Raw genomic sequence first — 14221 nt, 5'->3', positions numbered from 1 at the left:
GCATCTGGCCCCGCCTGTAGGGGGCCAGACCCCGCCCCCAGGCCCGGCCCCCGCTCCAGGGCACGCGCGGCTGGGGGAGGGGAGGCTCCGCTGTGCACGCGGACGCGGCCGGGGCGATCCGCTCCGACACCTGCGGGGCGGACCCGGCAGCTGCAGGTGGAGCCGGACACACCGGGTCGCCGCCGCCCGGCTGCACTGTGGATCCGCTACTGACGGACAGGTGCACCTCCCGTGGGCAGGTGCGCCCCTCGCGGGCGGCAGTTGTGGTTAATCCGCTCTGTAGACTGTCGGGACATTCTGCGGTTTTCTGACCTGAGGGCGAGAAGGGCTCCAGGTGCCTGGAGAGGACAGAGCGGCGCAGGGTCCTGGGCGCGCGGAGCTTGAGGCCGTGTACTCAACGCACAGATGTCCCTGCTCCGGCGGAGCGGCTGTCCTCCCTCACGAACGCACAGCCTGTCCCCGGCCCACCTCCTCCCCGCCGCTCTAGGCGCGCGCCCCCACACAAGGGGGGCGCCGCCAGCACAAGGGGAGGGGCAGCCCCTGGGGGGCAAAGTGGGGGAGGGGAAACTCAAGGGCTGGAGAGGAGGAGAGGGGAACCCCTGGGGTCCGGAAGGGGGGGCAACTCTTGAGAGTGCACCCCCTGTGGGGCAGGAGTGAGGGCAACCCTAGGAGTGAGCGAGGAAGGGGCCCCGAGGGGAGGGGGAGCCCCTGGATCGCCAGGAGAGGGGGGATTGGAAAAGGAGGTTTGGGGGAGGGCAGGGGTGTACATTAAGAGGAGGAGGAAGCTAGGAAAGGGGGGACCTCTGGGAGGGCAGGGAGAGGAGGGGAGGCAGGAGTGGCCAGGAATGAGGGGGTTGGGTGGGGGCGGGTAGAGGGGGTTTGGACTCTCAGCTGCACGGCCCACCCCTGTAGTGATCACCCCACTAATTCTGGCTCCTGGTAGCACCTCCTGAGAACCTGAGAGCCCAGGGCCACAGAAGGGCCTGGACCTCGTGTTTACAACCCAAGTCACTCGTCCTGCTTTTCCTCTCTGGACCGGGAGGCAGAAAGAAAAACATCGCTCCCTGGTATTAAATAAAATAATCTTCCCTTTGATTGCTGGGGTGTGTGGGTTCACTTTCCCTGGAGTCAACATGGAGGCAGCTCTGCCTGCTGGAGTCTGGAGTGGCCAGAGAACACAGCACAGGGCCAGGCCCCCTTCCCTGCAGCCACAGGACTTCAGCCAGAGCAATGTGGGGTGTGGGCAGCCCAAGGCTGGTGGCAGATGGAGAGGGTGGCCCCTCCCAGCAGGACCCATCTTTATGTAAATTAAGCTTGTGACCAACCAGTTTTATAGTCTGTTGTAAACACTGACCTTGGTGCTGAGGACAGAGGGGCCCAACTGCAAATTCCCTTTCTCCTCTGCAACCAGGAACTGCCTGGCCTGGCCAGCTTTCAGCACCTGCCTCCGGGTTAGCAGGGACATCTTTCGTCTGGTGCCCCGAGAGCCCCAACTTACAAAGTCATGCCTATCTCCTTTGCATCTCTCACTAGGGGTGCAGATGAATTTTTCCCTTTTGTTTATTAATTAAGCCCAATTTCCTTTACTTTTTCCCTCCCAAATTGCTTTTCCTTTTGAATATGACAACATAATTGATTGTACTATTAGCTAGCTCCAGCCTAACCACAAAGACACCTTCTTAGAATGGAAAATTCGGTGTCTCCATGGGAGGAAGGTGGTTCAAAGCAAGCCTGAAAAGAGAGTCAATCCTGGCTGCCTTGTAAAGAGTGTCACTGTAGGCAACTTTCCTTATGTTTTCAAGCCCGGTTCTCTTAAAAAGTGGGAGTAATGTAAGTTGTCTACCATGAGGATTGAACCAGTGGGCCACAAAAATACTTAATAAATACTTGCTCAGAGCTCAGTCACAAACATTCCCGAGAGCCATGTATCAACTTATCTCCTGAATGAGACTCACACCCTTGTCTGCGTAATACCCCACAGCTCTTCCATCTTCCTGACGCATGCTGTATGCATTCCTTCTTCAATTGTCGATTGTTTCCTGCTGGAATATAAGCTTGTGATTTTAGTGGCTTTGCTTTGCTCACTGATGTTCCTCAGCACTGAGAACAGTCCACATGGGAGGCAGTAGGTGTTGAGTGAGCAAGTGACGCATCCAAGTGCTTAGCACATCACAGGGTATATAATGTGTGGATTACAACTGCTACTAAGTTATTTAGGCTTTCAAACTTTTGGTAACATGATCTTTGAAGACGTCACAGAGATATTATTATATTCTAGGTACGGATGGTGGCTAAGAGTACAGCGTGTAGGATAGAGGTGTCACAAGGCCACAAACTGGAGGTGGGGGTAGAAATGATGACTATGGTCCTTAAACCAACTATAGGAATGAAGACCCTTAGGCCCAACGGCTGCAGGAGTGTCAGAGGCCACAGGAAGTGTCTGGACGCACAGACCAGAGGTGGGATGTGGAGATGGAGGCCATTGTAGAGCATCCTGGTCCTTACAAATCAACCTACTCACACCCTAGAATTAATAATACATAACAACCCCACAAAGGAATGACCCCCTTCCAGAAAAAAAGAACACTCCATAAATATAATTGCTGCTGCCCTGGAGAGAGGCAGCTGTCCTATTGCCTGTGACTATGCAAAATCTCTTGTGCCAATGACAGGGAAACTCTGCTGAAATTTTCTCACAGGTAACCCAAAGATCCCAGCTCCAGTCCCCCAAACTTCATTAACAGACTTCAGGTATTCTACTAAATAGCTGTGCAATGTTTTCTGTAAATTAAAAATCAACTACTTCCAGAGCTTAGTGATTTAACAGAAGATACAAACTCATTAACTGAGTTCCTTTGGAGGTGAGACTCCTATTGCAAGAGCAAGAGTTAATTACAGGGTGAGCAGGTATGCAGACTCCACACTGTGCCCCTAAAGGCAGGCTACAAGCCTGTGAGCTGCTGGGGAGCAAGCCCTGTCTTGCTCTGAGTCTGTGTCCGCTGGGAGGGCTGTCTGACAGCTGGAGAACGGCCCAGAATGCCACAGAAGGCAACTCTGGCCAGCACGGGGAAGCAGGGACCCAGGGTCCTGGGGATACCTTGCAGATTCCAGAGTCCAGAGAAGGCGGCTTCCTAGAGCTTGCTTCAGTTTTGGAGTCTTCTACTTCTTTCATTTTTTTTTCCCCAACAACTCACAGAATCTGATTAAAGTAAAAAGAAGTAAAACCAGAGGAATGTGGAAGTGTAATGTAAATGACTATGTGAGTGAGCCGGCCACAGTAACTTCTGCAGGAAGCCCACAGGCAGGGTCCAAAAAATCTTTCATTTCAAACTTGCATTTTTATCTGATTTATATGCTATAGCTTTATTGCATTAACTTAGGTCTTCTTCAAAGAGTCATCTTTATTTTCTTGACCAAATATACATTCCAGAGTGGGAAATTCCATTATGCAAAAATTTCAGGAAGTTACTAGGAGACAAAATATTGTTTAAATTTTAAAGCAGAAGTAATGTTTCATGGAGAATGTGAACTATCAATGACATCAAAACTCTGTTTCAAATTTAAAAAATAGAACATTTTCCTTTTTTTTTTAAAGATTTATTTATTTATTTATTTATAGAACCTGGGTACAGGCCAGAGGTGTAGGGGCAGTGAAAGAATTCACCAGAGACAGAGCGGGAGCAGAACAGGCCAACTGATGAAATACACTGCTGAGGGGAGCAGTGGGTGGGTCAGGAAGGTATGCCACACCATGTGGGTCACTTCCCGGGGCGGGGATCAAACTCATGCTGAAGTGACTTTAGCTTCTCAGTGCTGTACTTTAACCCGCTGCGCCACCAGGGAGGGCCCACATTTTCCTTTTTTAAAAAGAGACTTTTCGGCCCTCCCTGGTGGCGCAGCGGGTTAAAGCACAGCACTGAGAAGCTAAAGCCACTTCCGCATGAGTTCGATTCCCGCCTGCCCAGGAGGTGACCACATGGCGTGGCAGACCTCTCCTGGCCCGCCCACTGCTCCCCTCAGCAGTGTACTTCGTTGATCTGCCTGTTCTGCTCCCCACTCTGTCTCTGGTGAAGCCTCTTGCCGGCCCTGAGCCTCTGGCCTGTACCCCAGTTCTGTATGAATAAATAAATAAAACTTAAAAAAAGACTCATTCAGTCCCTCAGGTTAGGACACAGCACTGCAAGCTAGCTGCAGCGACTTCAGTGCGAGTTCAATCCCCCACCCTGGAGGTGACCCACATGGTGCAGCAGACCTCTCCTGTCTCGCCTTCTGCTCCCCTCAGCAGTGTACTTGTTGATCTGCCTGTTCTGCTCCCCACTCTGTCTCTGGTGAATCCTCTCACCAACCCTGAACCTCTGGCCTATACCCCAGTTCCGTACACATAATTTTTTTTAAGATTTTATTTATTTATTCATAAAGAAATGGGGTACAGGCCAGAGGTACAGGGGTGGTGAGAGGATTCACCAGAGACAGAGTGGGGAGCAGAACAGGCCGACTGATGAAGTACACTGCTGAAGGGAGCAGCGGGCGAGTCAGGAGAGGTCTGACCTGCCATGTGGATCACCTCCGGGGCAGGCGGGGATCGAACTCATGCGGAAGTGGCTTTAGATTCTGAATGCTGTGCTTTAACCTGCTGCGCCACCAGGGAGGGCCCCCACATAAATATTTTTTTTTTAAATCATTCTTACTTACTTATGCATACAAGAGCTAAGGTTTAGGCCAGAGGTATGGATTCAGAGGTGAGAGAATTCAGCAAAGACAGAGTGGGGAGCAGAACAGGCAGACCTACTGAAATCCACTGCTGAGGGAAGCAGTGGGAGAAACAGGCCAGGTCTGCTGCACCCTGTGGATCAGCTCCCTGGCCTGGGATCAGATGGAACTCTGGCTGTCCTGGTGGGTCATCTGACACTTAAGCCCTAGGCTACCAGGGAGGACCTTGACTTGGATTTTAAAAGACACTTCACACATCATCATAGAATACAATCAAGATGTCTACCTGGAATGACAGAGTAAGATAAACAGGCTCTGAGGGCAGAAGGGAGGGTTTGATGTGCTGCTTCACTTGTGATCTCAGGCAAGTCACTTAAACTGTGCTCCAAGTCTCTTATGTATAACATCAGGTCATTCCAACTGGTGTCAGCTCACCAGTTTCTAAGCATGGTGCTCTTAGATACTTAGAATATAAAGCACTTAGAACTCCTAGATCACCTACCAGTGCCAAAAACCCATCCCAGCATTTAAGACCTTAAGCCCAGAATTATTTCTCTCAAGACTCAGAGGTTCATGCATGTGGCTTTTCACCCATCTAGGGACTTGATGGAACAGCCTGAAGGGTGGGGTCCCATGTCCCAGGGCCTTTCCCCACGTGGAAGGGAAGCTCGAGCTCTCTACAAGCTGGTCTGGAGCACCATTTTGGCAGTGAGGGCTAAAGCTCCGGGACTTGTCAGGTCTGGGCTCTGGCCTTTTACTTTACATGGAGATTTTCTGACAACATTCTACTGATTGTAACAACTCACAAGCCCAGCCCAGATTCAAGGGAAACTCTCTCTTAAGAGAGAGACCACAGGGTTGTTATAAGATGTATGGATATCAGTTGGCAGGAGATGTTGTGGGCAGACCTGCGAACCATCTAACATCCTTTGTGCTCCACAAGTAGCAAGTACATCACCACCACCGCCATCACCACCAGCACCACCTTCATCACCACCACCCTCATTACCACCGCCATCATCACCATCACCACCTTCACCACCACCACCTTCACCACCACCACCATCATTACCACCGCCATCATCACCTTCACCACCACCACCACTGCCATCATCACCTTCACCACTGCCATCATCACCATCACCACCACCACCATCATTACCACCGCCATCATCACGTTCACCACCACCACCACCGCCATCATCACCACCGCCATCATCACCATCACCACCACCATCATCACCATCCCCTGAAGCAGGTGTGCATCTCCTGGAGCCAGGGAGGATCATCAGCTAGTAGAGGAGCAAAGCCAAAGAAAGGAGCTCAGATACACCCAGTGCTGGTGGACGCCTGCCATGCTCTGCTGTTGTCCAGTGGGCCTGAGGAAGCGTGCACATCTTAGAACTCAAGCACAGTTAATCCAGACATGTTTCCTTGGGTGAAGAGGACTCCCTGCCAGTTGTGGGCTGTTTCGGGAGTGAGTGATGCTCCAGCTGGTCACTGTGCCGTGACCAGTGCTGCAGTCACTGCACCGATGCTAATCAGAGGATACACATTAAAAATTTAAAATATTTCCTACAAGTGCACAATTCAACTTAACTATGGTTAGAATTACAATGGAATGCTGCCATGGGATTGCTACTTGCAATGAGAAGAAACACCCAGAATTTCGATAGTAAGTAGTAGATACACTGGTCAGAAGGAAGCTCCAGTTCTGAACTCCAAGCAGGGTGGGCCCAGCTGGGTTGGCAGCAGCCAATCCAACTGTACCAACACACATGTTGCTGTTATTGCCTTGGTCCCTCCCGGCTGCTGTATGAACTACATTAGACCGTGAAGCTTCCCTAACAGCAGTCATTTCTCAGAGTTCTGGGGGCTTCGAGTCCAAGGGCAAGACACCTACAAATGTGTCTAGTGGGCCCCGCCTGTCTGCACGTGGCACCCACCCCTGAAGGCTTATCCTCATGACCTGAGGGCCTCTCCTCTGCCCACCTCCAAGTCCTGCCACACTGGGCACCAGGTGTCAACAGGAATTCTAGGAGGCACATTCAGGCCAGTCATGTCCGGTCAGGGAGTCTGTAGCATGGACCCCAATTTACAGATGGTCCAGATGTGGCCGGACCATCTGGCAAGTGCCCCTTTTTTATTTTATGAAACATACCTGCACATTTGTTCTATCCTTCCTGGAAGATGTTTGCCCCAGTTCTTTCTGGGATTGACAGCTTTGTTGAAGCATCTCCTCTGTAAGGGTGCTTCCTCTACCCCCTGCCTCGAAGTAGCTACTCTGTGAGGTGCTGGCCTAGCCAAGAGTCTTCTTCCCCCAGGGGTATGTGCGTTTCCTGTGCTTTCCCCTCCTCCCCCAAATGGAAGATGTGGGCAAGCAGACCCTGTCAGGGTCACAGGTTACCTGCAGTGCTTGGATCCATGCACCCCATGGTTAGCTCACAACACAGAAATACATCACAGTTGGGGCCTCCCTGGTAGCACAAGGGTTAAAGTCTCAGCACTATCAAGGTGTAGTCAGCCACTGCTACTCCCAGGAGCTCACCCACATGGACCTTGCCCCCTCCCCCCTCCCCTCCTCAGTGTATTTCAGTAGATCTGCCTGTTCTGCTCCCCACTCTGTCTCTGGTGAATCCTCTCACCTCTGAATCTGTACCTCTAGCCTGCACCCCAACTCTTGTATGCATAAATACATAAAAAAAACTGGGGAAAATTTAAAAAGAAATACATCATACATTGTAGCTCGACCTCTTCTTTCTCTCTCTTTTTTTTTTATGTCAAAGAACTGGGGTATACGATGGGTGGCCTGTGGGGGAGGGGATTCCCTAAAAACAGAGTAGGAGCAGAACAGGCAGATCCATTGAAATCCATTGCTGAGGGGAGCAGCGGGTAAGTCAGGAGAGGTCTGCTGCGCCATGTGGGTCAGCTCCCTGGTCAGGGGTTGAACTCAGGCCAAAGCAGTAACAACACTGAGGCTCAACGCTAGGCCACCAGGCAGGCCCCTGGCTCTTGTCTCTTTTCCAATAGATCTTAAACATGGGGACAAGGTTGATAAGGAATTCGGGTGCTGAGGCATTTGTGGCTGTTTCTGGTCACCAGTCTATTTTCTGGCTGAACACTCTGACCGTTTGTTAAATAAAGGTGCGGCGGGTGAGGCAATCGCGTGTCACAATTTGCTGTGATCCTGGAACCTGAAACCCTGAGCTGGAACTCCTGCCGAGCCCTGGAAAGTCTCCAGGGCTGCCCAATGTAGTGGAGCTCCTGGCCATCCTCTCAGGGGAAAGGGCTTTGGGGAAACGCTGGATTTTCAGTTTCAGGGACGAGCCTGGACAGGGACACATACCTCTGTGGCCCTGACGTCACTGGTTTCATCTTTATAGACCAAGTTTTCTGGAAGCAACTGACACTCCTTCAGATCACCACTGGATTGGTTGGACTCCAGGCCAGTGTTCCCAAACACACCCTCCGCTGCCCGGGGGATCTTGTTTCCTCTTTTCCAGGCTGCTCTGTTCTTCACTCCCTGCCCTTCAGGGCCCTCTCCGACTTCCTGCCCTCAGCTGGGCGGAGGCCATCTGCCCTCACAGCATCATTGCTACCCACCTCTGCTCTCCTTAAGGTCATGGTTTTGCCTCCTGGGATTTTATTTTTTTTAGATTTATTTTTATTTATTTTTGCACACAAGAGCTGGGCTGTAGGCCAGAGGTGTGAGGGTAAGAGGGTGCACTAGAGACAGAGTGGGGAGCAGAACAGGCAGATTCACTGAAATCCACTGCTGAGGGGAGCAGCGGGTGAGACAGGAGAGGTCTGCTGGGCCATGTGGGTCACCTCCCTGGCCAGGGATTGAACTCGGGCAGCAGTGGCTGCCGATAGCTTCATAGTGCTGAGACTTCAACCCTGCACCACCAAGGAGATGCCCCCACCCCTGAGAATTAAATGAAGTAACATTTGTAATACATTCAGGACTATACTTGTAGTCCTGAATAAAAATGACTCTTCTGTTTGCTTGTGTAAAATACTTTAAAAACGAGGGGGTAAAAGCAAGAGTAACTTCACTACAGAAAGGACTGCTGTGACAGGTGAGGCCTCAGCTCCACCAACAGGTGGGCTCAGGTAGGCTGAGCCACACTCCTCATTCTGCCCTTAGCCCAGCGGGGGTGACTGCTGTCCCACTTCGCGGGGGGGGGGGGGGGCTCCGTTCTAGCTTGAAGAGTCCCCATAAGTACTGGCACATCTGGCGGTACATCTTTATACATCGCAGAGCGCTCTGTGAATGTTCAATATTATCTTGCATATTTTAGAAATTTTGGATCTGTGTCTTCGGAGTGACAGATTGCTCTCGAGTCAGCAATATGCCAGAGTCCCTGAGACGCTGGTGTCCAAGGAGAACAAGGCGCACCCCAGCCTGGAGGGCCTTCCTCCGAGACAGCGCGAGAATCTGTCAGGCGCAGGGCTCTTGACACTTAACTTGTAGAAGAACTTGTGTGTGGGGGGGGGGGGGAGGGAGTCGTTGGAGCACATCAAGACGTATACACGACTTATTCCCCGTGCGCGCACCGAGAACAGCAGCAGGTGGGAAATCATTCGCTGCAGCGGCAATGGAAGGGGTGCAGGGAATCCGCACCCAGTAAATGGGGATGAGAAAGACATTGCCGGCCTTGCGGGCAGGAGAGACCGCTCGCCATGGCGAGGGGGAGGCGTCCTCGTGCAGACCCGTGGCGGCTGGCGGCAGCACGGGTGGGCCGGGTTCCCAGGCGGAAGCGGAGGGAGGGTGGGCACAGGATGCGGAGGAGAAGGAAAGCTGACAAGATTGTTCCGACGGCGCCGCTCTGGCGTGTGTTCCCACGCGGAGCGGGAGAACCAGGGGAGAGGAAACTGCTAGTTCTGAGCTTCCTGGCAGGCCCGTTCTACCCGCATGGCTGAGAGGGGGTCCCCAGAGGGCCCTGTGGCCTCAAGCAGCTTTCACCGCGATGCTGATGAGCAAGGAGTTGTGGGCACAGGGAGAGGGGTGAGTAACCAGAAAGTGGACCTGGAAGCAAGAAAGTGACTTGAGGCCCAAACGGGGTCACAGGTGGACAGCTTTACAGGGTAGGTGTCTCTGGGGAGCCCTGAAGAAACTGCAGAAGTGGGGGCCTCCCTGGTAGCCTTGGGGTTGAGTCTCAGGCTAACACTCTATGGCCTGAGTTGGACACATACCCAAAGGGCGGACCCCCATGGCACAGCAGACCTCTCCTGTCTCACCAGCTGCCCCTTCAACAGTGGATTTCAGTAGATCTGCCTGTTCTGCTCCCTAATCTGTTTCTGGGGAACACCTCCTCCCCCCACACCACCCCCCATTTCTTCTATGCAAAGAAAGAAAGAAAAGAAACTACAGAAATCAGCAGAGTCACAGAAAGCTCTGAGGAGTGAGGCACTCGGAGATGTGCATCTGAGACACCCACTTATTTACTTAGTCTCCCTTGGGAAATGAGCTCATCAACTGGGTGCTCACAGCTAGGGTATGGGGGCTAGGAGCGCAGAAGGCAAATTTGGGGCTATCCAAAGACTATGGTGTAAGCCCCATGGAAGGAGTTAGCCAGCTGGTTATCCAGGAGGGATGCCCAGTGCCATTCCACTGGTCAGTTAATAAGATTGAGACAGTGGTTTGTAAAACACAATCAACAGGTTCTGAAAGGGTACTGGGACCCTCTGGGGGAGTCCTGCAAAGTGAGCCATTTTTATAAGACGATGGACATTATAGTTTCCTCGGCACACTGACACCCATGCTGATGCTGGTGGGGGAAAGCGGGGGGGGGGGGGGGGGAGTACATGGGGAGGGTCCCTGAGCCAGCTGGCCCTGTGACCTCACACCCAGCACCTGCAGTGATGAGACGACAGTTTTACTTAGAGTTTTACTTAGGGAGGTCCTGTAGGGAGCACTGAAGATGGCTGATTTTATTAATTCAGTCCTGGAGGACCTGCCTTTCAAAAATTCCCTATGAGGAATTTGGAAGGACACAGAAAGAACTGCACACAGGGAAAAGTATGAGGAAGGATTGCCTCAAGGCCAAGCATTTGGATGTGTTGCAAGTCAAACAAGACACTCTTTTTCATGAAACATCCGAGTGCTTGTAATGACATACACAATGGAATTATTTCAGATGAGGATAACTGGAAGGGGTTTTCTGGAAAATAAATAAGCCTGTTAATTCAAGGGCCCAATCCTAAGTCTTTGATACAAATGACAAGATTCAAGCTTTGATTTTTTTGTGTGTTCCAACTTTACCCTGTAGTTTATTTTTTTCTTTAAAAATATTTTTAGTTTTAGGCCCTCACTGGTGGCACAACAGGTTAAAGCACAGCACTGTGAGGCTGTCCACAGCCACTGTAGCACCAGCTTGATCCCCGGCCACAGAGGTGACCCACATAGTGCGGGAGACCTCTCCTATCTCACCTGCTGCTCCCCTCAGCTGTATATCAGTAGATCTGCCTGTTCTGCTCCCCACTCTATCTCTGGTGAATCCTCTCATCCCCTGCACCTCTGGCCTATATCCCAGTTCTGTATGCATAAATAAATCTTTAAAAAGTTTATTTTAAAATTAAATTTATTAATTTTGATATCTATATTGTTCATTTTAAGACAATATTTACTTCTCCCCTCCCCCAACTCACCAGGTGTCATCACCAAAGTCCACTACGTTTCTTCCTCTCTCCTTCCAAATCATCTTCCTTCCCCTCCCTTGTAGGATATCTCTGGTTTATAATTGTCTATTTGTTTTTGTTTTGTTGTATTGTATTTGTAGTGTAATAACAATACAATTTTACACATGGGACTACATCAAATTTAAAAGCTCTGCACAGCCAAAGAGACATTAATCAAGACAAAGAGACACCCTACTCACTGGGAAAAAAATCTTTGCACTCCATACAATGGATAAGGGACTGATCACAAAGATATACAAGGAGCTCACCTGAATCAACAGAAACAAAACAACAACACAGTAAAGAAATGGGCAGAAGAACTTGTAGAAGAACTTAAAAGACACTTCTCCAAAGAGGAATTGCAAATGGCCAACAGGCATGTGAAAAAATGTTCAACATCCCTTATAATCAGGGAAATGCAAATCGAAACCACAATGAGCTATCACCTCACCCCAGTGAGGCACATAACAAAAAAACTAACAACAACAAATGTTGGCGAGGATGTGGTGAAAAAGGAGCTCTCCTACATTGGTGGTGGAAGTGCACACTGGTACAGCCACTATGGAAAGCTGTGTGGAGATTTCTCAGACTACTAAAAATGGACCCTTCATACGATCCAACAATTCCACTCCTAGGGATCTACCGAAAGGACACAAAAACATTAATTCAAAAGGTTACATGCACCCCTATGTTTACTGCAGCATTATTGACAACAGGAAATACCTGGAAACAACCCAAATGCCCAAAATTAGATGACTGGATCAAGATGATGTGGTACATCTACACAATGGAATACTACTCAGCAATCAAAAAAATAAACTCATGGCATTTGCAGCAACACGGCTGGAGCTAGAGGGGATCATGCTTAGTGAAATAAGTCAGGAGGAAAAAGAAAAATATCAAATGTTTCACTTATAGGAGGAAATATGTATCTGGCACAATTGTGACCTTGAAAGAAAAAAAGTTTCTGATATTTTCTTGAGGAGACTGATGGTTATATTGACAAATAAGAATTATTGTTGTAGTGTGATAAAAGTACCAGCTTTTGGTGGAGATCATCACCCAGTGAACCAACATTTATAATGTTACAAGCAGGCATGTATGAAAGAGCTATTCAAAGTGCTACAGAGACAAATGGATTTTAACATAACGGAGTAAGAAAAAATCATGAATACAGTTCCAGGTTCCACATGACAACCAGATTTTAAGATTCTACCATTTGTTCAGTTTTCATGTAGTGCCAAAGAAAATGCCCACAATTATCTGAAAAGGCTATTAAATCACTCCTCCCTCTTCCAACTATGTACTTTTCCCTCCTCTTCCCAAAGCCTGGATTTTCTTTCTACACTTTAAAAAAAACAACGCATTGAAGGCAGAAGCAGCTATTAGAACCCAGCTGCCTTGCATTAGCTGCTAATACACAAAAATTCCACACGCCACTATGTATTTTCCTTTTGGAAAGTGTAGGTATCTTCCCCAGAAATAGGCTATTTATTTTGATAAATAATAACTCCGTTGTTAAAACCATTTTCTAAATTTTACTTTCTGGTGCAATAAACATTGATAGATAGGGCACACACATTCAGAGTTCTTTGTTCTTTGCGTTCTTCAAAACTGAGAGGTTACAGGGTTACAGATGAAAAAGTTTGATAAATACTGGCTTAACTGAAAATGTCCCACCTACTCCTATGATTTCCTGTCTCAGTGGAGGCTGGTAATAGAAGAAAAGATGGGTTACAAAATATATATATCAGTTAAATTCCTCAGAAAATTAAACATAAAATTCATACTTTCCAGCAATTCCATGCCTAGGTACATACAAATACCTACATACTCAAACAAACATATGTATATATATGTTCACAGCAACTTACTTCGAACAATCAAAAAAGGTGGAATAAATCAACACATAAGTGGAAAAATATATCATAATTTATACACACATGTACATGTGCACATACACACAATGGAATATTATGCAGTCCCAAAGAGGAATGAAGTACAGATACACACTACAACATGGATGGGCCTTGAAAAACATTTTACTAGAGGCCTTCCTGGTGGCTTAGGGGTTGAGTCTCAGCTATCATTGCTATGGCTTGAATTACATCCTTCTCCAGGGAGCTAATCCACATAGAGCAAGCAGATCTCTCCTGTCTCACCCACTGCTCCACTTAGTGCATTTCATTCGACCTACCTGTTCTGTTCCCCATTCTGTCTCTGGTGAGTCCTTCCACAGCCCACACTCCCCACCGCTGCACCTCTGGTCTAGGCCCCAGAACCCCTATGTAAAAAACAAAAAAAGAAAAAAAAATCCCACTAAAGGAAATAAACCAAACACAAAAGCCTATGTGTATGATTCCTTTTTAGGAAGTATTCACCATCAGTAAGTGCATAGAAATAGCAGACTTGTAGTTGCCAGGGGCTGGAGGTGAGCGGAGGAACTGGTTAATGAGTACAAGTTCTCCTTCTGGGGTGATGGAAATGTTTTGTGACTAGTCAGAGGTGGTATGGTAGCTATATAATACTGTGAAAGGAACGTGTGCCACTAAACTGCTCAGTGCTTGTGCACTAAATTACATGAATTTCACCTTAATTTAAAACGCTGGATCTGCACTTGGGCATGGATTCAGAGTATCTTTTCCAAGCAAAATGGAAGTTACCTGTTTTCTGCCTCTCGGTAGAGCTCCTGCTGTACAGAGGTAGTATTGTCACTATTTTGGCTATCATCAGATGTAGCACTGCAATTTTTGCTTTGATATTCTTCCTAGTTGTTTCATCAGGAAGGAGGCAGAATTAGGCAGCCTGCTTAAGTCACATGGGTATTTCT

The 14221-nt window shown here is 48.9% G+C and overlaps 1 protein-coding gene across 1 annotated transcript in view; it reads right to left on the bottom strand.

Annotated features, from left to right (window-relative positions):
* Positions 1-5956, bottom strand: part of PKP2 (plakophilin 2) — a 61032-nt gene extending 55076 nt beyond the window's left edge. The window contains exons 1-2 of the mRNA XM_012735151.1: positions 5759-5956; positions 5517-5547 (exon numbers count right to left, since the gene is read on the bottom strand). Of these exons, the coding sequence (XP_012590605.1) occupies positions 5517-5547; positions 5759-5956 (229 nt within the window). The remainder of the gene's footprint in view (positions 1-5516; positions 5548-5758) is intronic.
* Between the last annotated feature and the right edge of the window lie 8265 nt (positions 5957-14221).

The sequence above is a fragment of the Condylura cristata genome, unplaced genomic scaffold, assembly GCF_000260355.1.
Source record: "Condylura cristata isolate star-nosed mole 26May11 unplaced genomic scaffold, ConCri1.0 scaffold00004, whole genome shotgun sequence".
Classification (NCBI taxonomy): Eukaryota; Metazoa; Chordata; class Mammalia; order Eulipotyphla; family Talpidae; genus Condylura; species Condylura cristata.
Note: the sequence above shows the minus strand (reverse complement) of the source record. Positions and strands in the feature narration are given on the sequence as shown.